The sequence below is a fragment of the Silurus aristotelis genome, assembly GCF_946808225.1.
Source record: "Silurus aristotelis genome assembly, chromosome: 27".
NCBI lineage: Eukaryota > Metazoa > Chordata > Actinopteri > Siluriformes > Siluridae > Silurus > Silurus aristotelis.
This window is the reverse complement of record NC_139600.1, coordinates 13,234,912-13,260,889: the sequence shown is the minus strand read 5'-3', so window position 1 is coordinate 13,260,889 and position 25,978 is coordinate 13,234,912. Positions and strand designations below refer to the sequence as shown.

Below are 25,978 nucleotides of genomic sequence, written 5' to 3'. Positions count from 1 at the left end.
TAAGAGGCCCAAACATGTTTATTCATGACAGTGCTGCTGTACACAAAGACATGGTGTCTAAAAGCCGGAGTGGGATAACAAGTTGCTCAAGCCTTGATCTACAACTATAGGATGAAATTGAACACCAACTGTGCACCGTGTTTTCTTACTTGACATGTTTCTGAACTCAATAATGCTCTGGCGGATGAGCAAATAACCCAAAGCCACATGTTCCGAGATCTAAAAGCAGGAGAAAAAGCAGAAGCAGTCTTTGTTACATATAGAATAACAGTACAGTCATTAGTTTTTTTTTTCATAACCAAGCTTGCTAAGGCGCTATGGTCAGAGCTTAAGGGAAAAGCACAGCACCCCTGAAACAGATAGTTAAGGGGTTTGCTCAAGGAACCACCTGTGACAGCTTGGCAATGGTGAGTTTGGAAAACTTGACCTTCATATCAACTCAGAGCATAAACAGTTAGGCTGCCACTGCCCATCTAGTGTAAAGTCTTTTCAGGAGAGTGGAGCATATCATATCATATGAGCAAAAATATATATATTTAATAGTTGGGTGTCCACAAACTTATAGTAACACAGTGCAGTTGCCTCCATAATAAATTGCAGACATTTCAGCAGGAAGCTCCTAATCCACAGATAACATTTTTAATGCCAGTGGTGCCTCCTGCCACTGGCTGTGTCCCAAACTGCATACTAGTGAACAAGTACTTTGTTAAAGTCAAGGTGAAGGAAACAAAAATTCTACATAAAACAGGAAACACCACCATTTTATACTCAGACAGCTTTGATCAGGCTAGAATTTATATGGCTACAGAGTCAAGCAAACCAACCAAAAGCTTAAGCTAGCTACCACAAAACCACTACCATAAGACTATCAGAGCACTAACCTCTTCTTAACCACAGTCTAAAACTGAACCTGTCATCAGATTTTGATCTGTTTGACCCGTTTTGAACCTGAATTCATGCTGACGCAAGTGGTAATGAAATTGCTGCTTAAAATGAAAACGTATCCACTCTGTGAGACTTGTCCTTTATGAGAATATTATAGGTTGATCGCTTTGCATGGGTACATACCAGTCTCTCTCCCGACAACACCTCCAGGAGCTTAATGAGCATGCGCCCATCCCTCAGATCCATATACAGGTCTGTGATGCGGCAGGAGACTCGGGACAGGTGGGAGTTCACCCATTTCGTAAAGGTCTTCTTCTGCACAGCTTCTCGCTCATCTGAAAGGAAAAAAGGATTATGATGAAGTATAGAAAAAAAATAAGTGGCAGAACAAAATGGTGTGCTAGCGAGTGGATCAGTCCTCCTCTTATTAAGATGAGTTTATGTAAATGTGCATGCGAACACAAACAGGAGGCTAAAAAAGAACCAAAAAAGACACTCCTGAGGTCGATATACTAATGTAGGCACATGAATGTCTGTGATCTCCTTCGTCATTTTTCTAGTGATCCATGTGATCTTGCAAATTTCCTCTCGCTGCAAATTTCTGGCCCAGAAATGAACTCCTCCTTCATTCCATCTTTAAAACGCAACCAATAAGAGATATATACTTTCAACAGGCAAAATACACTCTCAGAAAGTGTACTGTTAATGTAAGGTTTTAGCGTTTTTACGTTTTCTGAAAGTGTGGGGTGATTGAAAGAAAGAAAAATGTGTTTCTTGCAATTTGCCACACAGGCAGTAGAGGGCGCTGCAAATTAGCGGTTGCTTCTTTACACTCATGTTCAAGTAAAATTGCTTTCACTAAATTACTTACAAACAATGCAAAATACAAGATGCCAAAAACAGAAACAGCTTGCCCAATTAAACACAAAAGAAATAATGAAACATCTAATGCTAATTTGATCACTCTACATGTGTCCTGGAAAGCCTGTTGGGTGGTCTAGGGGAACTGTGAGGCCATAAACCAAGCTTTCACCTACACTTCCACCCACCCACATACGCACACAACCACCCACCCGTTTGGCTCAACAAAGTGTGTCAACGCCAACGCCTTTGCTGGATGAAGCATTTGCCTAATGCTCTCCAAAGCCTGTTGCCATAGAAATCTGGAGCAAAGATTTGCAGCCTCTTTGCGCAGAAAGGACCACACCGATATCTCAGCAGATCTCAAAGCCAACAACTGTTAACATATCCGCAGTTGTATAACGTACATTAAATCAAATTTACTGTTAAGACCTTCATAAATACATATAATTCCTCTTGATCATACAGAACAGGACCTTCTGCGGACAGAACAGCGAACATCTGCAGTATAATTTACTGCACACAATACTACAATTATGATATTTCATTTGGACCAACAGACATTCCGTACATCATCATCATCATCATCTTTTTCTAACCAAACTAATCCACACACAAAGTCAGTGAGAACACGAGAGCACTAAAGTCAGGATCGAGCCACAGTTCAGACTGCAGTAATCTGTGATACTGTGTGGGCCTGAGAACTGATCTTCAGCTCTAATCTGTATTCCTGCATCCAAGTGCTCGAAAAGCCACCATGAGTTCACTGCCCTCTTAAAGACACAGAATCTACACTGCTATGCATAAGTTTCTCCAAGTTATGCTCTAAATTCTCTATGTTAAGTTACAAAATGAGGAAAATTACTTTCTAATACTATGTCCTTTTAAAATGCTCCAGATGTGTGTTTTATATTAAAATCATATACATTTACAGCACTAGGCAGAAGCCCTTATCGAGAGCGACATTTATCCCATTGATGCAACTAAGCGCTACGGGGGAAGGTCTTGCTCAGGGCCCAGAAGTGCAGCTTGGTGTGGGTGGGATTTGAACTCACAACCTTCAGATCCAAAGTCCAATGCCTTAACCACTAAACTGCTACCTCCTCATGTTTATATATTACTCGGGCATATTTTATTTTTATTTTATTATATTTTTTGTATACCTTGGCTTGTCAATTATTACACAACTACATTTTTGATACTTCTTTGAGAATTTTGATTTACTTATGCACATAATGTCTCTTCTCAATCTACAGTATGTATGAACTATGAAAAGGACCTATGAAATTTGCAACCAAATATAACTACTAAATACTCAACATGGGCCATGACAAAAAGTACACACACAACCACAGAGAAAGACAGAGAAAGAGAAAGAGAGAGAGAGAGAGAGAGAGAGAGAGAGAGAGAGAGAGAGAGAGAGACAGACAGACAGACAGACAGACAGACAGACAAAGAAAGAAGGAGCAAGAGAGCCAGAAATAAATGCTCAATACCATCAGTCAGTAATTTTACAAATTGCCTTCCAAAATAAATCTCTCCATTACCATTGCAAAAGTGAGACAGACAGAGTGTAAAAAAAAGAAAGTTTTCAGCATAGTTTTCACAAGATTTTTCTAGATGCCCTCCAAAAAAAGCAGTGAGAGAAAGAGAGAGAGGGAGGGAAAAAAAACAAATGAACGACACAAAAAGAAAGGTAGAGAGAGAGTGAGGGCAAAACTGGTAGACCTATAGGCCAAAGAATCAGCTCTTTAGCTCTTCTAAATCAGCAGCTCAGAGAACAAATCCTGATCTAGGATTAACTTCCTCATTCTTAAGGATAAATAACACCTAAATATCCCTTCAAAAAGGTACTTACCAAAATACTTGAAAAAGACTCATTGTTTTGCCAGTACATGCTCTGCTGGAGCTACTGCCTGATACTGCACCATGATAAAGGGCCAAAGCAAGATCAAACCACTCCGGTTACCATGACTACGCTTCTATACAGGCTAAACCAAGCGGATGTGAAAGTGTCAAAACTGAAAGGTAATATATAATAATAAAAAACATGTTGTGCACCGGCCACTTTATTAGGAACATCTTTATACTATATGGATCAGTAGTTACATATGTATAACGTACAGGTCAAAACAAAGAAAAAAAGTGATTTCAGCGACTTTGACTGTGGCATGGTGGTGACTAATAAAAGCATTCGTTACAACCATGATTGCTGAAGGAGAAAAGCAACAGTGAAAGCACAATACATCAGACCTTAAGACACATGAGCTACAACAGCGGAAGACCACATCAGGTTACACTCTTGTCAGCCTAAAACAGTCATCTCAGGCTACACTGGGCTCGAGTTCACCCACACTAAACACGTAAAAACTGGCCAAGCAATGATTTACAATCCTCAACTGTTCAACGTAATGCATTGTTGTGCTAAAACATGATTGGTTACTGGAATAATACTATAAATAATGAGATGTATAGGATTTTCTTACTAAGTGGTCACTGAGGATAAGCAATATTTTAGTAAATGTAATTAAAAAAAAACCCCAAAACACTAAATATAGTCCTCATACACATTATGCATTAATGCTTATTTAAGTCTAGCAGATCATGTTGGTCATATATAAACACACATTTCTTTTTAAGACATAGCGGTTATTCTTTATTAGATTTAAATGTAACCTATTATAGGCCAATTTATTCAGAGAGTCAATATTGCACTGTAGATAAGGGTTGTATTTACTGAGTTAAGGATCCTTTCGCCACTAAAAGGCTCTTAAGTTACGCTGACAGGCTGCAAACTGACTGCTGCAGCTCGCCAAACAAAAACTCCCCCCGACGCATCAACAATAAGTGCTGCAGTTAATCAATACTCAACTGTCATGAGGCTATTTCCAGCCTGTACTTTACCACCTGGCCTAATGGCGATAGTGGAGTTTAAAGCAGCTGTGTGTGTGTGTGTGTGTGTGTGTGTGTGTGTGTGTGTGTGTGTGTGTGTGTGTGTGTGTGTGTGTGTGTGTGTGTGTGTGTGTGTGTGTGTGTGTGAGGGGGGTTATGTAAGCTGCTTTATTTGACCTTGATCCTGGCTGGTGGGACATTTTGCATCATTAATGAGAACGGATACACCACCTCTGCTCTTAACTACTAACTCCAATGATGTAATAAGATCATGATACATACTAGCAGCAGAAAAAAAAGGGGGGGTTTCCATAAATGTAGAAATGTAAATAGTTTATAAATGTAGAAGTGTGGGTAAATAAAGGTTTCAAATGCAATTTTCTCCCTTTTCACCTTTGTATGTTCTACCTTTTTTCATGAAATAAATAAATAAATTAATGTAATTATAAAAAGGGGTTTCCCAGACCACCACAGGCATATTATCTCATTTATACAATTAGACTTTTATATTTAAGCTTCCTGTTATGATGGTATAGATAGTTCCAGAAAATTTAATTCATTTAATTAATGGAGAGACGGTAGCTTAAGCATTGGACGTTGGCTCCAAAGGTCATGAGTGGAAGTTGACTGGTATGGGATTTTCTCAGGCCGATGCCGATTTTTAAAAATCACGGCAGCCGATGGCCCATATATTATGCCGATTTTTTTATGGCTAAAATGGTCCGCCGATTTTCTTTTTTTTCCCTTCATCTCATTAAATCTAATAGTTAATGAATAAAACGTGATACCGAAAATTGTTTAAATTAAACATTTATTGAACAACAAAAAAAACGCTCCAATCAGTACATTTATGATCAGGTGGGTGGTTGGCTCTAGTCGAACCGCGTCAGCTGTTTTTCGTCTGATTCTGCATGTCGAATCAGTGGCGGAGCTCGACAAGGTGGGAGGTGAACTCTGATTGGATAATTACCTCAGCGAGAAAGAAATGGAACGGAACACACTTGTCATTCTTGGAAACTTAGCAAACATGATTGATTAAAGCTACATGAATCCGTTAGTAATGTAGTATCAGGGCAGGTGTGAACGCTGTTTGTTTTTTATATTTATGGTTGTAGTGTTTCCGGTTTCCCTGTTTGGATGCCGAATAAGGACTACTGCCACCTGCTGGTATGGGAAAGTTACTTTGTCTCACGCAAGTGCAGAACTGTACACGCACTGTTTGTTAAAAAATGCCAATAATTAGACAACATCCTAGTTCAAATCCCAGCCACTCCTGGGCCCCTGAACAAGGCCCTTAAACCCATAGTAGCTCAGGTGTATGAATGAGATAAATGGAAGTCGCTCAGAAGAAGGGCGTCTGCAAAATGCTGAAAATGTAAATGATGCCAGCAGATTCCGACTATTATTTAAATGATATCTGTATACACATGCTTTATAAAAATTATGTCAATTTTATTAAGAAGTAAATTTTAGAAAAAAATTTTTTAAACAATTAACACAAACAAGTTACTTCACATGCAAATATGTATGAATTTACATAAAATGTATTCATATGAAAAGGTTACGGTTTCTTACAGGGTCAACCTTAGCATCTAGTCTTACAATATACACTATTCAACTTCAAAAATTAAAACATTTAAGAAACCAGTGTTACGGGACGGCATCTGGTGACATTATCACTAGCGATCACATGCTGTTTATTGTGTGGCACCTCAATGCCAAATATCTCAGATTGTCGGTAACACGCAGAATGCTTATTATAGCTCCCAGACAGTCAAATAGATAGGGCATTTCCCGCACTCAATATATCAAAATTGTCATAAGTCGCGCAAACCTAGTCACACATTGCAGGACGTTGTGAGTTTTAACAAAGTGCGGAGGAATTCTCTTTAATTTATCTATGGCAATGTCAAAGCTCTACACGTCTCGACACGATTTATATCATAGGTTATACATGATACAAATAGGTGTAGATAGAATCCTGTGAGTATGTTTCGCCGTACTTGAAACCTATAAATGTCGGTAAATAACAAGAATGAGACAAGACCATGATTAGAAGCATACTGATCCTGTGGATTGTATTAAGTGTACGTAGCCTTGAAGAACAGCATAATGGAGGTTACTGCCAATGTAGGCCATCCAGATATATCCTGCATTCTCCATTTATACACACCTCACAAGGCTGTCTATGCAGCAAGGGAAAGAGTGTCAATAGCAAATGTGATCTATGTGAAGGTTGGGTTTTAATGCTCATAGGTACAAGGTAAAAGTAGAATACCCTAGGTGGACAAGGGTTTGACAAAAGGTCTGGGATACAGTCAGCATTTCAGTTCATCCTAATGGTGTTTAATAGGGTTGAGGTCAGAGTTCTGTAGCCACCACTGAAGATCTTCCACTGCTTTGTGCACAGGGGCATTGTCATTCTGGAACAGGTTTGGTTCTCCGAGTTTAAGTGAAGGGAAAATTAAAAGAAACCACATCCAGAGATGAGATTGTGTGCCTACAACCATCTGTGAACAGTTTCAGAATAAAACATATATAGCTCAAAAAGTCAGATGTCCTATTTTTGTCCATATAATGTATCTTATAAAGAAAACCTAAAACTCTTATTCTTCCATTTCTTCACAAATTCAAGAAAAGTAGAGAGGATAGTTATAATTTTCAGCTGTTGATCAATCGATATCAGTCCTGAGCTTCCGCAGACAAGGAGCCACAGGTAATAACAATCGGAATAATGCAGATAATTATTAACAAAAGGACAATTGAGTGTGTGATATTTTGTTTTGTTCAAATTAATTTGTTACATTTCGTTAAAAGTATATGGAGCATTGTGTGTTGCCACAACAACAAACACACGGAAGGCAGCTTGTAAGTGAAATAATATTTTACATATTTGTTTAAAGTATTGGTATAAACGGTTACATTTTCCCAGTTCACTCATACTAAATATCAGCACTCTTTAAAAACACTAATAGACTGTAATAAACTCTTGTATAAAAGGGATGCAGGTGTTTGATTTGAAAGAGGCAACAGATACAGAAAATTAATTCAGGTCTCATTATTTTGGCATCCAGATATACACATGAAATGACATCACCCCCTGGGGTAGCTTTTACTAAATGAGACCATATATACAGTACATTTATAGACTGTGGCTTTTTCAACTCGAGTTCAAACCTAATAGTATGAAAAACAAATGTACCATCTCTGTGACTGGCAGTACTACAGCCAGATATGCTTTTTTTTATGTCAGAGAAAAATGGCCAGACTGTAGGCTATGGTATCTGATCTCTGTTTACAACAGTGGTGAGTAGAAAAGCACAGAACGCACATGACAAATCCTCAGCATAAATGAGCTTCAACAGCCGAAAACCGCATGCAATTCCACTCATATAAGCTAAGGCTCTCTGGGACTAGTCAGCCAAAAAACAGAATAAAGCACATTTTTTCAGTGATTCTGACACTACACCTGTTTCTCCATTCTGATAATCAATACAAACATTAACTAAAGCTAGTACCAGAACTGTAAGTACAATACATTTACATGTAACGTTTACAGGGACCTGGTGTTCATAGTGACTACACTAACCATGTGCGATCGTATGAGAAGACAGTGTGCGCTGGCCTGCTCAGTGTGCGATAAATCTGAAAACTAAAATGTATCATGTTTCATAAAGAGAGACATGTTAATCATTACATAAAGGACAAACATGACAGAGTCGAATTGAACCCTGCTATCAGCCTTTGCATCAGTTTATGAGTTAGATACAGTATTTGTGTACAAAGATTTGTGTTAGGAATCGCCCACAGCATATAAAATGAGGGTTTGATATGGACTTAGCCCACTCAGTATCCCAAATACACACCCAAAAAAAGTTACTTTTCATACTAAATATATTTAAAACTAACATTTTCTACATTTTAAAAATGAAGCCACACCAGACTTTGGCGGAAAAGGCAATAAATCAATGATGTAAAGTAAATATTTAAATCTTATCCTACCCTCCATAATTACAGCTGGATTCCAAACATTTGCACTCTTCTGAAATAATTTGATTTGGTGAGATCTTTACCAAATGGTTTCTATTACATAGTGTATTTGTTTACATGATCATCAAACCAAACAAACCATTGTGGAAACTTGGAATCTGGAGGCGTAATGGACATCCTAATGGTCTCTATCAGTGTCTAATAGATACCCACATGTACTCTACAAATTGCCAAAGGTGTTCTGTTGGTCTTTAATCACATCCACTAGCTCATTAAGAGGCAACAAATTACTAGGAGAAACTTAAAATTCCCATTACACCCAATTTAACCATTACAAAAGTCTATAAGGTTAAAATATCACTTATGAGCAATAGAAATACATGAATAAACAATAACATATCATACAATTAATCAATTAAAATATATAAAACTAAATAAATAAAGTGCACAGACATTGTCCTATCAGTATCAGTTATAGTCAATTATTAGCACATATTTGGAAACAATGTTAATACTGCTGCAAGGTTTAATGCAGATATCACAGAACACAGTAAAAACTATTTTGTTCTTTGCTATATTCCGATATACTGTAAGTTTGCAATATATAACTCTATTTAGACACTACTGACAATATACACAATTGTATAGGACGTCTTTTAATGTGGTAGCATTTTACCTTATTTTACTTTACTTTAACTAGGAGACCCGAAGCTTTTCCAGCATCACAATGCCCAGGTGCACAAAGCCAGAGTCATAAATATATGCTTTACATGGTATGGAGCGGAAGATCTTGTGTCCCCTGCAATTAAGCTCTGACCTCAACCCTACTGAACACCTGTGGGATGGTTGAAACACTGACTGCACCCCAGACCTTCTCACCTGACCTACATCAATACGTGACTTCACCAACACCTATGTGAATGAATAAACACAGATCTCTACAAGCACAATCCAAAATCACTGGAACATGTTCCCAGAAGAGTGGGGGTTATTGTAATTGCATATAAAAATCAAGAGTAAATGTGGAAAAACAAAAAACAGGTCAGGTGTTCAAAGACTTTAGTCCAATATACCGTACTTTGAGACATCCGAGACTCTTTATCAACAAATTTTTGCTGACATCAATCATAGGGAATGTGCTGAATCTCTCTGGGTAACAATAAATATTACCTCTGGATACACCATAAATATAAGTGTCTGCATTGCTCACATTCACTCCAAGTAGACAAGAAACAATATTATTGAAGTCACGTAATGGCTCAGAAGGGATTCATTTCCTTTAGCAAACACGATGGCTCCTCCGAAAAAAAAATGTATAATCAGTTATAACAAGGGCTGTTAAAGGAGTAGACACGATGGTACAAGAAGTACTGAAGAAGATCTGATCCAAGTGGAAATTGGTAGAGGTACAGTACAGCTGAAAGGTTTCTTGTGCTGGCTATTCTCAGTGTTGTTTTAAGGATTGAGATGATGACTTTAAAGGAAGTATATAAAAAAACTAATCTCCTCCATTGAATCAGGACCAGAACAAACAGAACAAGATTTGTTTCAAGATGAGATTTTCACCAAACATTTTTAAAAACCAGGTCATTGCAAATTTCCTTCTTTATTTTATTTTTTTTTAACTAAAACCTGCAAAATAAATAAAATCTTGTCTTCTGGCCTCCTGATATGATGTACAGGTTCATTTATCCTTGACATATGTCTCTAGTAACCGCATATGTCCATGTTCAACCAAGTAAATAATAAAAACTTTTTTTTGGCCTCTCTATCTGCAATGAGCCCAGGCCTCCTCATGCTACTGTACATCAGTACCTGACTTTACTAACACCCTTGTAGCTTAATAAGCACAAATCTTCACAAGTACACTTCAAAATCTAGTGTAACATCTTCCCAGAAAAGTGGAGGTTATTATAACAGCAAATAGGGAACAACTGTGGAATGGGATATTACTAAAACAAACCACGTGCAAATGCAAATGCGTGTATACATACAAATCATACAAATGTTAAGGTGTCCACAAACTTTTGTTGACTGAGATCTAAAAAAATGAATTTTTTTAAATCTAAGTTCATGTGATCCATTCAACTGAACCCCTAAGAAGAGGAATTGCTATCCAGTTTGATAGTGTTGTTTATGTCAGATTGTACATCCTTCAGGTAGGGATACACTTGATATCTCAGTGTGACAGACTTTAACAAAAGACCATACAAGAACCATACAAGATATAGAACCATACAAGCTTTTTTCAATATTTTGTATAAAGGACAGAATATCAAAAGCTTCCGGTAAATATTATACATATCAGGCCGTATTTTAAGTGCTAGCACACTTCGTCACAAACGCATGTCAATGCATTTAACTAGACAGATTTACAGACTGCATGCAAGCAAACTGGATTGTAATCTTCGATCATGAAGATTATACAAGTTTCCCATTCCCTTTAATACCCTCTATCTACCAAAAAAAGCAAGCTCAGCAGTGAGGCCCAACAAGAACCTTCTGCATTAATTACGGCCAGGTCAAATCCTACCGTATGAAACATCTCACACATAGTGACCTCAGACTTGGTACTTAGTTGCTGTTTGGGGAGGAGTTGAAGCTGCAGGACTGAAGATGAAAAGTTCACTAGCTCCAGTGAACAGATAAAAAGAAAAAAATAGGGTGGGGTTGATTGCTAAAGTCCAAGCACTGTTAAGCTGTCACCAACCCTCACATCACTAAACCTCTCGGGTCCATGCGCACTGTATCGTGGCTGAACCTGCATTCCAACCCCTGACTTCCTAACACAGCTGCAATAAAATAAAGTAAAAGTAAAAATAAATTCATAATGCTGTATAGTATATGACATAAATAGGCTTCTTTTCTATTCAAGGCCATGACAGACTATCCCTCTTACCCGAGTTCTAACCCAGTTCAGTTTCTGTCTCTGCTACAAGATTTTTAAGCAGTCAGGGACATTGAAATTACACTGACCACAAAACCCAATGTGGTCTCAAACGCTTTCTCGCTTCTCAAAAAGCAACAATTGCACAGTAATTTTCACTAAAGGTTATGGACATCATTACGATTATATATTCCATATTTAAGATGTAATTAATTCTTAGTTTGTTTAATCACATTTTATTAGCTACCACCTGCTACCACATGCCTCTTTTGAAAGCTACTAGTCATGCAATGATTTTATTTACTACAGTTTCGCATCCCTCTAAAACAGATTTCTGGATACAGCATTGAAAAGATCTCATTTATGGCGGCTTATTCCAGGCTAATGCCATGTTATTGCTGATCTGTGTATGATTAACTTGCAGATACTTGTTTGACTCTGACTGATCTTGTAATTCATGCATTCAAGTATGAATCTGCACGGCTGAGGGAAAAAAACAAAAAAAAACCCCGGTACAAACCATGCAGAAAATGTAAAAAAATTAAATAAAATAAAAAAAAAAGGTTGCATATATATGTTTGTCTTCTTATCTCACTAAAATTGTGCTTACATTTCAATGCCAACTAAAACTCCTAATTAGTATACTTTTGCCCTCTCAAGACTAGTTACCAAAGCATAGTTACATAGCGGTTTGCTACTCGACAGGACAAAAAAAAAAAGTCTTGGGTCAGGTTGAAGGCATTTTATATTTTATACACATTTAATGCGACTGGTTTTGCGCATGTGTTCATGTGTTACTGACTGTATATGTACAGCATAATTGTTGTGGGTATGGGCTAAAAATTTTGTAGTACAGGTCCAGATTCTGAGACCCCTCTACTGCTATTTTGGCTTATCTTTGAATTAGAGCTCGAGTCAAATTCTGTCAAGAACCAGTCCTAGTCTTTCCTGTTCCAGCTATGAAAGGACAATGCTAAGCCTAGCATGGAACAGAAGGTCACTGAGCTGGTTAGCAGCGGGTTGCCTCTGGCTGCCGTTACACTACACTACACAGAATTGCCTCTTTTAATGCGACACTTCCCCACACACACACACCCCCCCTCCACAATTCCCGCCTTGGCTCTGTGCATTGACCAGCAAAAATGATGAAAGGTTCCTGTCCAGTTCTAGCACAAAAAAAAGGAAGTCCACATGATCTAGCTGTCACTGTCAACTTGGACTTTGTCCGTAGCCTCGTATCGTTTGAATGCAAGCTGGTAACCTTATCACCTTTTGTTATCCATATAAAGACATGAAAACCCACTAGGGTAAATCAGCATTTAACTACATAACAGAATAAAGATAGAAGAGCGACGTTCACTTCAGATAAAGATTTCATCTGTTCTGGTTTATTTTGCATCAGCATCATCAGTGTCACTGCAGATGGAGGGTGAAATGACTTCTATCATACCTATAGTTAATTGAATATCAAATATCTCAGTTACTGCAAACACAGTTAAAATCTTAACCTAATAACTACAGCTACTGTTATAGTTATTTGACAGGTTTTACATTTTTTAGTCTCATTCACAATTCGATTGGTCTTGTGCTGTATTGTTTCCAGAATTAGTTGCAAGGAAGATACATTCACTTACTAAATGCAATGTTATTGTATACTATTATTTAAACATATTTTTACTACTAGTGGACAGAAAACCATTAAGATAATCTGTTATCTGATAGAATTAAGCATTATGACTTATAGAACAGGCTGTAAAATAGACAAAGTGGCGTATTGTTACCTAAAGCCCCCATTCATAAGGATGGGGGATGTAGAAGAGGCACAGTAATGAAATGTAAGAAAGTGGACAAAGGTACTAATGTTTGTTTCAGTCTTCGCGACTTCAGTGTTAGGCTGTAAAATGAAAGGTAATCAGACAACTGGGTGTAACTTGAGACACACCTTTATTAATGGATGACCAATCACTTAAGGCATCTTCGGGGGGCTACAACTGACACAATATCGCTAAAACAGCACCAAGGTGTGACTTAAAGAATGCTTGCAGTTTTTATTTTATTATTGGTGTAGACGTAGTATCAGACTAGACACCTGTTGGATTAAAACATCTTTCTATTTACAATTAAGTGAGTGTATAAATATGTAACACCTTTTTAGTTAACTACACCTTCGTCATCTCGTCAAATGTTCCTTCTTTCTTACCTCTATTCTCTCTATTACACAGCAGGGTGCAAATACAGTGCTGGCATAAAAGAAATGCTGCACCTTTCTTAATATTACAACTTATGCAAAAAGAATTCATACAAATGTGTATCCAACGACGATCCGAAACACACCACAGATAACAGTAAAGAAACAGCTCCGAAAGATTTGATGTTATTGCGATGCTCTGATTCTTCAGATCAGATTTGAGGAAGCGATTCCATGACACCTGGCAGAGTTAGAACAGATATGCCAGGAAGAATAGGCAACAATTCATTAGAACCCACATGTCAAGAAGAAATGGTTGGCAAATATTACAAGTGAGAGGCTGCAAAGTGGCTCGCAGGATAAGAAAGAGTTTGGGGGATGTTAGAAAAGTGAAAACAGACCGGCTTAAAATATAAAAAAATGATCTACATTTGGAGTCATAGTAGAAATGGAGACAGAGACTTTTGCTATAATATCCTTTTGATTTTATCCACTACTGATTTCTCAACATAGAATTATTTGACATGATATGTTTCCTAGATAGATAGATAGATAGATAGATAGATAGATAGATAGATAGATAGATAGATAGATAGATAGATAGATAGATAGATAGATAGATAGATAGATAGATAGATAGATGGCACACTGCTGTCTAAGCAAATAATTTTTTTAACAATTAAATGAATTCCTACATTGCTACATTAATTCCTACAAAGAAGATTCCTAAATTGCTAGTTAGCATCATATTAATAATAATATACATTAGCTAGAAAATTCTTCAGGTTTCAGCTATGTGTGATTTCAATGTTTATAAGTCAAACTGCTGTAAACTAGTCATTGTGTTAAACATAAAAAAAAACTTCTCACTCAATTTTGTTAAGCAAAGAATTTAATGTAGCTAAGTTTATTCATCTGAATTAAATACAAACCAACTCAAACATTGCTTTACTATGAGTGGAATGTGAGGACAGTCCACGTGTGCTGAATTACTGTTTTGTCACAGGGCATTGTGAGGTCACACGTGGTCCTGCTATAGTCACTGACAGGCCGGCCAAACGGGTTGAAAAGTCTTCTAAAATCCACCAAAAACAATGAACCAAAATTCCCTTTTTGGGAACTGCAGGTTAAAACTATGTCAGCCATGAAACAGCGATAAGCAGACACACTTTGGATAACCTGACAGATTAACCCCCCACCACACACACACACACACACACACATCAGAGAACTACCCAAGCTCCTCCTGATTCCCTCCGAATTCTCATTAATATTTTAGAGGCTGATAAACCTCCTCGTCAGGCTTTTCTTACCCTGCTGTCTCCCATTCCACTTTAGAAGGTTATAAGTGTTACACTATCAAGCATTTCGGTCCATGTCTATAGTTACACACAGCCTAGGTTACTTACCTTGTAGTTGCTTAAATCGACCCTCCAGCTGATTATAGTTAAAAGCAGCTGCACCGTAACTGGGTCCAGGACTGGAGCCTGGATATGATGGTCCTGGCCCTGGAGACAGGTGCTCAGGCGAAATATGCCCAGGAGGTAAAGGTCCAGGTGAAAGGGGTCCAGGCATACTAGTTGCCCGCTGAAGCTCCATCAGTGTGTTAGAAAGTAAGGTGTCCTCTTATCAACCCTGCTCAACCAGCAAACACCAGACTTGAGGCTGTCCAAGCATCCAGCTCCTTCTGGCTTAATCTAAACGATGCTCAGTGACTGGCGGAGCGCCTGATTTTTTTGCCCTTCCAAGATGTTTAACACAGATCGTTTCCATAATTTGTCATCCCTGAGATCGTCAGAGTGAATGCGAGAGCATGTGCCGTGGACTCTGGCGTACACTGAAGACAGCACTGAACAAAACAGAGCACACCTTTCACAAGCCTGGAGGAAGTAGGGGGTGGAGCCTGAGGCTTGGCACCGGACCAGGCCGCCTATCAAGGCCAGTGTGTTCTATAAATGATGTCAGCATCGTATTAGCATAAAGAGAGGTGGAAGGAGAGACTAGGAGGAGGTGGTGGGCCACACCATTCTGTCATGGTGGGGGGAGATAAGCAGGATGTTCACTTTTGCCAAACCCAGCTGGAGTTCTTAACTGAAACAAACATTATTTTTGATGCTTGACAGCAGGAAATGTTGATATAAAAAGGCTCTCTGTCTGACCAAGTTGAAGCCTGACAAATCTTTTATAGGGGCCACAAAAAGAGATCAACCCGCTTTTCTTTCACTGCTGCATACGAATATGTGGGACAGACAAAAATGCAGTGGCTTTTGAGTGGTGGAACAAAGCGGGGGAATTATTCAACACAATTTTCATGTGATGCACTCAGCACAATAGCCCACACTCTGAGGCACTAAGGTTTGCCTCAGCAGCACTTTTCAGGAAAGTCGACACCCACCCCCTATAGGTCCCGACCACTTTTTTCGTACCCGACCCCGCTCTCAATTTCTCCTGAGCAAACACATTCATTCCTGGATCTTTTGTGTTTTTCAGTTTCTTACCATCATGTCCAATTTACCTCAAGAATCCCTCTTGAATGGGGAAACCACTCGGGTTAAACCGTGCACTTTGGCTCTGGAGGAAAAATACAACACTGTTTTGGGGTATCTGTTTACATTTATATGCCTGCTTCAAAAACCCCAAACCTAGACTTAAACGCCAAAAAATAATATAGCTAATTGAAGCATAATATCTTGATAAAAGCATGTATTCCATGGAAGAATTGAAATACTGCCGTTTTGTACTACAGTTATTATTTATCTTGGAATTCATCTAAACACCCAGGGGTGTTTTCAGCTGTTGTAGTCTGAACCTGGGAGCAGCACGGTCATCTCTTTTCATCAACAGGAAAACGCTGAACAGCTATAATGTATTATGCTCAGTAAGGCAAAATTACTACATTAATAAAAAAAATTATTTGCTAGATAGCTATCTTGCTTGATAAAGAATTAATAGTAAGATAATACAAAGAAAGTTTGATCACTAAAAAGAGAATGGTATACATTTAAAACACAGAATGTCAGTATCTCTCTCTCTCTATCTATCTCTCTATCTATCTATCTCTCTATCTCTCTATCTATCTATCTATCTATCTATCTATCTATCTATCTATCTATCTATCTATCTATCTATCTATCTATCTATCTATCTCAAGACTCCTTCATTAATAAAATAAGCTTGGAACTTGCTTCACAAAAGAAAAACAAAACTGCTTCATACTGTATTTAGTCCAAATGGTAGCAAAGGTTTATATTTTTCTTATAGTATCACAATACATTACTGGCATTTTGAAGACATTCTTATCCAGAGTGACTATTATCAGTTGAGGGATAAGGACATTGATCAGGGGCCTAGCTAGTGGCAGCATGGTGATACTGGGATTTGAACTTATGACTTCCTGATCCAAAGTACACACATGTGGTTGTGTAGATTTTTTTTAAAGCTTACTGCACTAGTTAATAAAATCAGCTCAATATCAGTAATGATGGTGCAGTTTTTATGGTTTTGTGTGAAAAAAATCTTCAGAATCTTCTTATGTTAGTTAGCGAAATAAGAGAAAAAAAAATGGATCACTAGGATTCATGCCCTCAAAATGACCACCAGTAACAAACATGTAGGACTCTTTTGAAGAATTTCACACCATTATTCAGCTGCACCCTCGTGTAACCTTGTGTGTGTGCCTCTCTGAATTTGTCTCATCTAGCTAAGAAAAGAGAATCATATCCCATTTCCCAGTCGCTCTGAAGTTATTAACTAAGCCGTTCTTGGAAGTTGTCCGTTTTGTTTATGAATGGCAACACAAAAAAAAAGTGTAATGTTGAAGGAAAAGCAGTAGATGGTGTGCAGGGGGGAAAAATGTGTCTTTGTTCAGGTTCAGGCTGCTTTTAATTATTCAGCATGGACTCCAGAAGCGGCCTGGATTCTGACATAACCTTGTCGCATGTGACTCGCAGGCTGGACTCACTCCACTCTGGAAAGAGCGGATCTATCAGACCACGGACATCAAGGGAAAAACCACACAAGGACTAAACAGATCAATGCTATAATGCTAAATTAAATGAACCATAGATTTTCTGGAAGCCACCAAGGTTTAGTGCATTACCACAAAGACACAGACGTAAGAAAAACTAACCTGAGGAGACAAAAATAGCCTTCTGGTGTCTGGTGCAATTTGTCAATGTCAAAATAAAATCTGCAGGCAGCAGTATTTAGTGATCTTTTTAACTAGGGGATTATTTCAGATTTTTACTTTTGGCTGGAGGATACAACCTAAATTTAGAAGCATTTCTCAAATCATAAAGCTCAATGAGATTAATGACTTACACCTACAGTGACTAAGCAAATCGTCCAATGGGCCTAACGAGGACTCAAAGCTAAAATAGCAGATAAGAAAATGAAAGATGCTGAACAGTTCATGAAGAAACACCAGTGTCCAGGGGCATATGGCAGTGAAAAGCTTTGGCAGTGTGTAAGACCATGAAGTGAGCCATGAAGCTTCAGTAACTCTTGCATATTTAAGGAGCATGTGAATTATTTAGCTTCTTGTATGGAACTTGAGTAGATTCATCTGCTATTCAGGGAGCTGATACACACAAGGTACATGACAACAACCTGGCTGTGAGACTAGCAAGAGAAGCTCATAAATGGCAAGTGGCCCATTTTAGAAAACTTCATGTGGCCTGGTGTACTAGCGTGCATTTCCAAGATCAAATATCCAACAAACTGATTAACCCATAGGACATGTCTGAGCTAAAAAAAAGACAATAGGACATACATATAAGACATTAAACGAGCGGTTGTTTCCGTGTCTGTGCACTCGCTGGCCACTTTCATAGGAAAACATACACCTTCTCATTCAGGTCATTATCCAATCAATCAAACACATAGCATAGATGCATATCAAAAGCTTCAGTCAAACATCACAATGTGATCGCTGTCATTTTGGACTTTTTAAAACATAGAACATCAGAACTGAAACAGTATGTTATGAAAAAAACAGGCCAAGGTTTTGTTGTGTTGTTTGTTTCTAATATCTGTAGCACTCAGTGATTCCTCTCTGTATTGCACTTCATACATGTTGCCTCAGTTTGCTCTACTGCGCATGAACTACGGGAGAGTTCGCTTCTGACCTTGTGCTTGTAAATCGCTTTATTTTATTGTAGTTGCCACTGTTGCTTTTGTGCATCGGATACATACGTTTATTTGTTTTTAGTCATTTATTCCTAATTTGTAATTTAGATACTATTTTGTGGAAGTTCCACGATTGATTTTATTCTTCCGCAACCCGCACACGAGTATTTTGCCGTTTGCGTTGGGTCCCGCAGGAGTGCAGGTCTCTAGTCTGAAGCTACAGTGGGCACAGTTTTACAGAAACTGATCACATTCAATCAGCTGAAAACATTAATTTTTTTTTTTTTTTGCTTTGTTATGGACAAATTTGATACTTCTTTAAATATCAGAATTCTATAATGGCCATTGATGTCAGTTGAACAGGTTCAACCAGACATATCGACAGACAAATCTGAGAAATTACCGCTCCCCTCTGCAAGCACAATGTAATGCAAAATGTTCAAAATACATATAAAATGCCATTTCAAAACATTCTGAAGGCCTCTCTAATGGATTCTAGCATTTTGTAATGTAGCTGCACATGAACAACCTTTACGTGTAATATTCATGTATTTATAATAACCTTCGCTCTGCAATCCAAAGGTGTTCAATAGGGTTGAGGTCAAATCTCTATAGCAGCCCACTAAAGGTATTCCGCTCCAATCCACGTAAAAGCATATCTTCAGGTAGCAGAGGTACTGTTATACTGGAACAGGGATGGGTCTCCTAGTTCAAGTGAAGGGCAAATTTCACGCAACCACATCCTAAGACATCCTTTACAATTGTGTGCCTCCAATTGTGGTGACAATTTGTAAAAAAAATATCACACATGGTGGTAAAAGACTGATGCCCCAATATTTTTTGTCCATATAGTTAATGTACAGAAGCCAAAAAGAACAGGAAAAAAAAATGTATTATTAAATTAATCTTTATTATTATTTTAACTTTACTTGCCTGCAAGAGCCTTGATGCGGGAGCGTTCGAACAGACGGGCCGAGCTGTTCTCGTTGTCCCACTCTTCCACATCCCAGCGGTTGTTGACTTCGCTGTACTGCTGCTGGATCTCCATGTGGTCATAATCTGCGGCTACTGATGTCATTGTGAGCTCTCAGAGCTTGAATCCACTCATTAGCCCCTTTTAAAAAACACCTAAACGCAAAAGAAATTCAGTCAGTGAAAAACAAATTCTAGTCCAAGATGTCCGACTTAATAGCTAGAAACTGAACATGTAAAACTACATCCACAATTTATGCATCATGTAGTCAGCTGGAGGAAATGATTTGTGGTGTGTGAAAGTACACTCCTATGTTGTGATGATACCAGATTTGTTAATAATGTGTCTCGCTTTATCTGGAACATTCTATTAATTCCATCTTAAAACAACACCTTAGGTCACTGACTTTCCCACAATGTCCTAATATAGCAAATATGTTGATTATAGCACCATCTATTGGTAAAGAACAACTACAACTGAAGGGTCTTTTTCCAGCTTTTGCATCATCAGTAGCAGAGGTGTACAAATGTTGGTCCCCCCCAAAGTAGGCCATTTAGACTACAACATACAGCACCTGAGAGCTGAACACCATGCTATTGATGAATTATGAGAAATAAATTCAGTTTTAATTTGAGAGTATTCACATCATAACCTGGTTAATGCAGTAGGAACTACTGTACTGTATATTTTATTTACAGTATTAACTACTGTATATTTGTTTTTATGGCCACCCTATTTTAAAAACCAAAAGCAATAGGACCTTCTAACTATAATTAATTGGGTTTTTTTTGCTTATTGGTATGGAATCAGTGCCAATTATTAGCTGTAGTAATGTTCTTCATTCTGTTCACTTTGATAAATCGCTGCGTCGGTCAAAATAGCTTTTAGTCCTACAGGTTCTGCAAGCTCATCCACTGACTGTGTTCTTGCATTTCTTTCTAACCCTAACTTTGGGTTAATCAGCTCATTAGTTCAGTGGTCTGGGCACTGATTATGGAGTCGCCCATTTTAAAAACTGTCATAAAATCCTTCCAGTACACAGGAACATTCGCCCCCTGAAGAAATCCTATAATACACCACAAAAACCAGGAAGCATCAATGCCCACTGTGGACCCTTACTGATAGAAAGGCAAAAACTTAGCCAACATGAACCAGTTTAGAATTTATTTGATGTTATAAAGTTTGAGTGATTACAAAAATCCATCTATGCATGATCTAACACATTTATACGACATTTCAAACTTAAATATGTTCGGGTTTAACAGTGACTGCTTGAGGGAATAAGAAGTTAGTTAGTCATTTCATCAAGGTCATCAGTGTCCCAATGTGCAGTGAGCTGGGGTCCTTATAAGGTGCCGAACTGACATCTCAGCTGACTGAGATGCAGTCTTTGTGGTTTTGTCTGTGACAACAAATGAATTTGCGGTCAGAGAAATTGCAAATGAGCTAAGGGTTTACACTGTCTGCTCATAGCATCACACCATTGGTAAGTGTTAGTCAGTGGGCTATTAATCATTCTTTATCCAGAGAAGCCATGGGGCAGTTAACATTTGTCCATAGGACTATTTAGTTCTGAAGCTGAACTTTGGACATCCCTGATCTATACATAAATTCCAAGTTAAGTCCTTTACATAGTTTGGTACTGTCCAGAATACATTTCAGAATTAAAGTGGAACCCGGTTATGTCGATGTCCTAGGGGGTCGCCAAAAATCATCGAAGTAACCGATGATCGAGATAAACGAAAATCAATATGGCGGCAGTATATTAACGTGCTTGAAATTTCTTTATGTACATGCTGTGCGTTAATAAATGAGAATGTGCATGCACGTGTTTTTGAAGGGTTTTTTTACACAACAGCGTTGCCGCGATTTGTTTGATGAAGGCATGCTATAAAAATACATACAGTACATGTTTATCTGTCAGGAATCCACCTGCCACGCCCCCTTCAGCGTGTCAGGTGTTTTCTCGGCCGCTTTCTCTGAAGCTCCCGGCTTCAATCGCGCACATCTGGTGCTCGTTTATCATCATCACCAGCTCCTATTTAAACTTCCACACTCTCACTGTCCGTTATTGTTGGTATATGTTGGTTCACGGCGGTCGTTGTTATCGCGCATGCGTATCCCGGTACGTGTCTTCCCACCGGCACTCTCTCACCGGCTGCGCTTTTCTTCCCAAAGCGCACCGCGGATTCACCCCCCGGTGTTCATTCTATGATTTTGGATGGTCATCACACGTTCCGCGCCGCCAAGCGCGGCTTTCGCCTCCCGTTCATCGCATAACATTTAACAACAAAAGGCATATGTGCAGTAACTAACAGCAGAGATTCACCAGTATACAATACAACACCTGTAGCAGCTGTAAGGTTTGATTTTTCCGCCACTTCCGCGAGTTCTTCTGCGGCTGCGCAGTGCCGATCGAGATAACCGACGTTAAATGGCAATTTTTTCCCCCCTCGTGCTCGAGATATCAGGGTTTTTATATCGGCGACATAAAAAAAAAGTCGACATAACCGAAAAAAAATGGTTAGAAAAAGCGAGAATTTGACGGTTCCACTTCAAAAACGTCGACTTAATAGGGTTGTCGAGTTAACCGAGGGCGAGATAACCGGGTTCCACTGTATTTGTAACTACACATTTGGATATTGCTAGCTTTAAAGAAAAGATAAAGCAATTTAGAGAACAGGTCATGTGAGTCTAAAGATATATTTTTTTTAAACCTGAATTTCATATATTAGCATATTTTGTCAGTAGCTGTATATATGGGCATGAGTTTATTGCTATGATGGGAAGTGAAATAAGCAGAGGGAATTGCTCCTTTTTCCCCTGAATTTCTCTACACAATTTTAATTTACATCACAGATTCCAAATTCATTTTTTAGGCTAGATTAGACTGGTGATTAGACTGATGTATGCCATGTGTTTGACCCCTATTGTGTTTTTCATCTGTAAAAACAAATGCTAGCTGTAAAAGTTAATTACTATTCTGGCATAGTTTAGCACTACGAACTGGCAAAGTCAGCAGCCGTAAATGCCGCCACCAGCACGCTACCTCAGCAGTAGCACCTACTGCTTTACAGAAGAAACATGCACCCGTGCACACACACCCACCCACCCACCCACACACACACACACGCACACAAATAATCTCTCTCTATGTACTTTGTTTTAGAAATCCATGCATGTACCTGCTACCAGTATATGATCTCAGCGAATTTGACCAAAGATTGCTTATTAGTGCCAGACGGCCTGGTCTACTAAGTCTATCTGTAACTGCTGATCTTCTGGGATTCTTCTGGGATTCTGGGTCTAGAATTGAATCAGAATGGAGCAATTAAAAAAAAAATTAAATCAAGCAAGCAGCAGTTCTGCAGGCCTTGTTGAAAAGAAACATAATTGAAGAATAGAGTGTGTTTCAAGCTTAGAGAAAACTAGCTACGAGCTACAGAAACTCAGCTCACACTCTGTTCAAATGTGGTATGCAGAAAAGCATCTAAGAATACATAACATTTCAAATCTTTAAGGTGGATGGACTATAATAGAAGCAAACCGTGTCAGGTTCCACCTGTCTGGCATAGTCCCAACCTGCCTTGTGTTAAGAGTCCAGGCTGGTGGAGGTTGTGTAATGCTATGGGGAACGTTTTCTAGCTACAATTTAGACCATTACTACTAATCAATCGCTGCTGGAATATCACAGTCTAATTAAGTATTGCTGTTGACCATGTGCATCCTTTCATGGCCTCAACGTAGAATCCTGTAATGGCTACATCCAGCATGATTATGTACCATTTCACAAATTGGCTTCATCAACATGACATGAATCTAACAAAAAAAATCTTGTGAATTTGAAATTCATAGCGTGACAGTCCACCTGAATCGCATGATGCATGCATGTCAAAATCGACCAAAATCTACATCTCACTGCTAAGGTATCTGTAGCCAGAGGTCTAACTCCTGTGATTCATCTGTCTTGTGAATACAGTAACAGTTACTATACTTTTTTAACTTCTTGGCCAAAGAAGTCCACGATGTACAAGAAAGGTCGTTCTTCTACATAATATATGCCATAGCGAATAAGTAAGCATGAACAATTGTGCATAAGTCAGCAGTGCAGCAAAGAATGTTGTTACATCATGAATGCTGTGCACTTAATATTTAAAAAAATGAGGAGCAGAGAGAATAATAGAAATCCCAGGAAATCATTCCAGGCAGAACTCTCAAATGAATATGGATGGACTACACCTCTAATAAGAAGATATCATATCCAGTGACACAGGAGACTATGACAAAAAACGAGAGGAAGAGAGAGGGAGAGCAATGGGGAGAGAGAGAGAGAGAGAGAGAGAGAGGAAGGGTATTTTTAGCTGATGCAGTAGCACAGGGTGAATACTGACGCTGCAGTACTGTGGAGGTGGTGGTCAGGGGGGGAGGGGGTAATGGGAATGTTTGCAACCTAGCAATCGTCTGTCAAAGAAATCTGTACTAAACACCAGAAAAAGACGAAGAGATATGTTATACATTTGTTTACTGAGTGAGAAGCATCTTTACACAACTTCACAACAAACAATTAACCATAGAATGAATGAATGAATATTCAATGTCACTCAAACTTGAAACCTGGTTCCCCAGAAGGTTTCTTCTTAATACAGGAGGTTTTTCCTCACCACCATTACTAATGGCTAGGGAATAGGCATTAGGACCTTATAAGGGTAAATTGATTTAGTTTTAATTTATATTCTCTATTTATTCCTGTAAATCTGCTTTGTGACAACGTGCATTGCTAAAGGCGCAATACAAATAAAACTGAACTGAACTGGCTCAGGGGTTCACAAGTAACTCTCTGGTGGTGCTGGGGTTTGAAAACAACCATCTGATCACAAGCTCAGAGTTTGATTACTCAGCTGGTGGGAATCGTTAGGTGTCCTATATTTTAAAGTGATGTCGATTCAGGATTCCACAATGCGGTTAGGAAATTCAGGATGCATCTTGATTATACAATGGCTTTAAGCCAAAGCATTATGAGAAATGCTGCACCTTGGATCTAATATAAAAAACTAAGCCAAAGAGGCTAGTTTCCTACAACAGAATTGAGTGCAAATCTTTTGCATTGGCACTTGTACCATTTTGAATTACAGCATGTACAAATATTGAAAAAAGCTAAATGATTCAATATCAAGATCACCTTTTTTTTGAATGAAAGCTTTTCGAGAAAAAAAAAATAGATAAAATAAATGAATTACAAAAACCCTGAAAAATAATTGAATAAATTAATAGTTGTTTTTTTAAAATGAATCACATACACACAGAGTACGACATACGACATGCAGTACGACATGCAGAGAAATGTTTTTTATACTAATGTCCAACATTTAAACATAAAAAAGAAATAAAATAAGGATAAAAAAAAGATTTGATAAATACAAAATGTATAACGTATAGAGATAAATATGGATATACATGAATTCTAGGAAGGATGGATGAGTATGGCAGATATTGACATTTCCAATAAAGTAATTACAGTATTTTTAGTGTGATAGTCCTTAAAGTGTCCATGTGCAGTATAGTGCGGTATAAAGTGAGTATAGTGTGGTATAAAGTGAGTATAGTGTGGTATAAAGTGACCATGCACTCTCACACTTTATGTACATTACTAATCTGTCATATATTCTGTATCCCTATTTAAAACCCGTACCGTCTAAATTCTCAGTTTGTCTGTATTGTTTAAGCTAATGTATAGTGTTCTTTATGTCTGTAATTTTGAGAGTCACTAACAGCGGGAGCCAAAACCGTGTGTGTGTCAACACACTGGGCCAATAAACCTTATTCTGATAAACAATATTAGCTTTAAAATATCAATTCATATGTTTCTGCTTACTTTGAAAACTTTTCAACACATCTCTCTCTCTCTCTCGCTCTCTCTCTCACTGAGAGTCATGAAACTGTTGTAAGAAATTAACTTCACTGTAGTGAGTAATTGAATCCATATGCAGACATTTTTGTCCCATACACTTTCTCTAGTCTTTCTTCAGAGACTTCATTGTTTTAGTTCCCAATATACAAACAACACATTCGCTAGCCTACACTTTAATTACAAGCCAATTGGTTTTGACCTGCAGCTAAAAATAATTAGACAAATTGTATAATTGCGGAAATTCGCATCGAAGATGAATATGTTTGT

The 25,978-nt window shown here is 38.2% G+C and overlaps 1 protein-coding gene across 2 annotated transcripts in view; it reads right to left on the bottom strand.

The window, feature by feature from the left end:
• Positions 1 to 25,978, bottom strand: part of LOC310721232 (spectrin beta chain, non-erythrocytic 1-like) — a 74,128-nt gene that overhangs the window by 32,021 nt on the left and 16,129 nt on the right. The window contains exons 2-3 of one of the 2 annotated variants that reach the window (XM_083532639.1): positions 19,764 to 19,958; positions 1,069 to 1,220 (exon numbers count right to left, since the gene is read on the bottom strand). In XM_083532639.1, coding sequence (XP_083388765.1) covers positions 1,069 to 1,220; positions 19,764 to 19,908 — 297 coding nt within the window. In that variant the 5' untranslated portion in view covers positions 19,909 to 19,958. Of the gene's footprint in view, positions 1 to 1,068; positions 1,221 to 15,112; positions 15,559 to 19,763; positions 19,959 to 25,978 lie in introns of those variants that run through there. The other variant, XM_083532638.1, reaches the window with a different exon arrangement.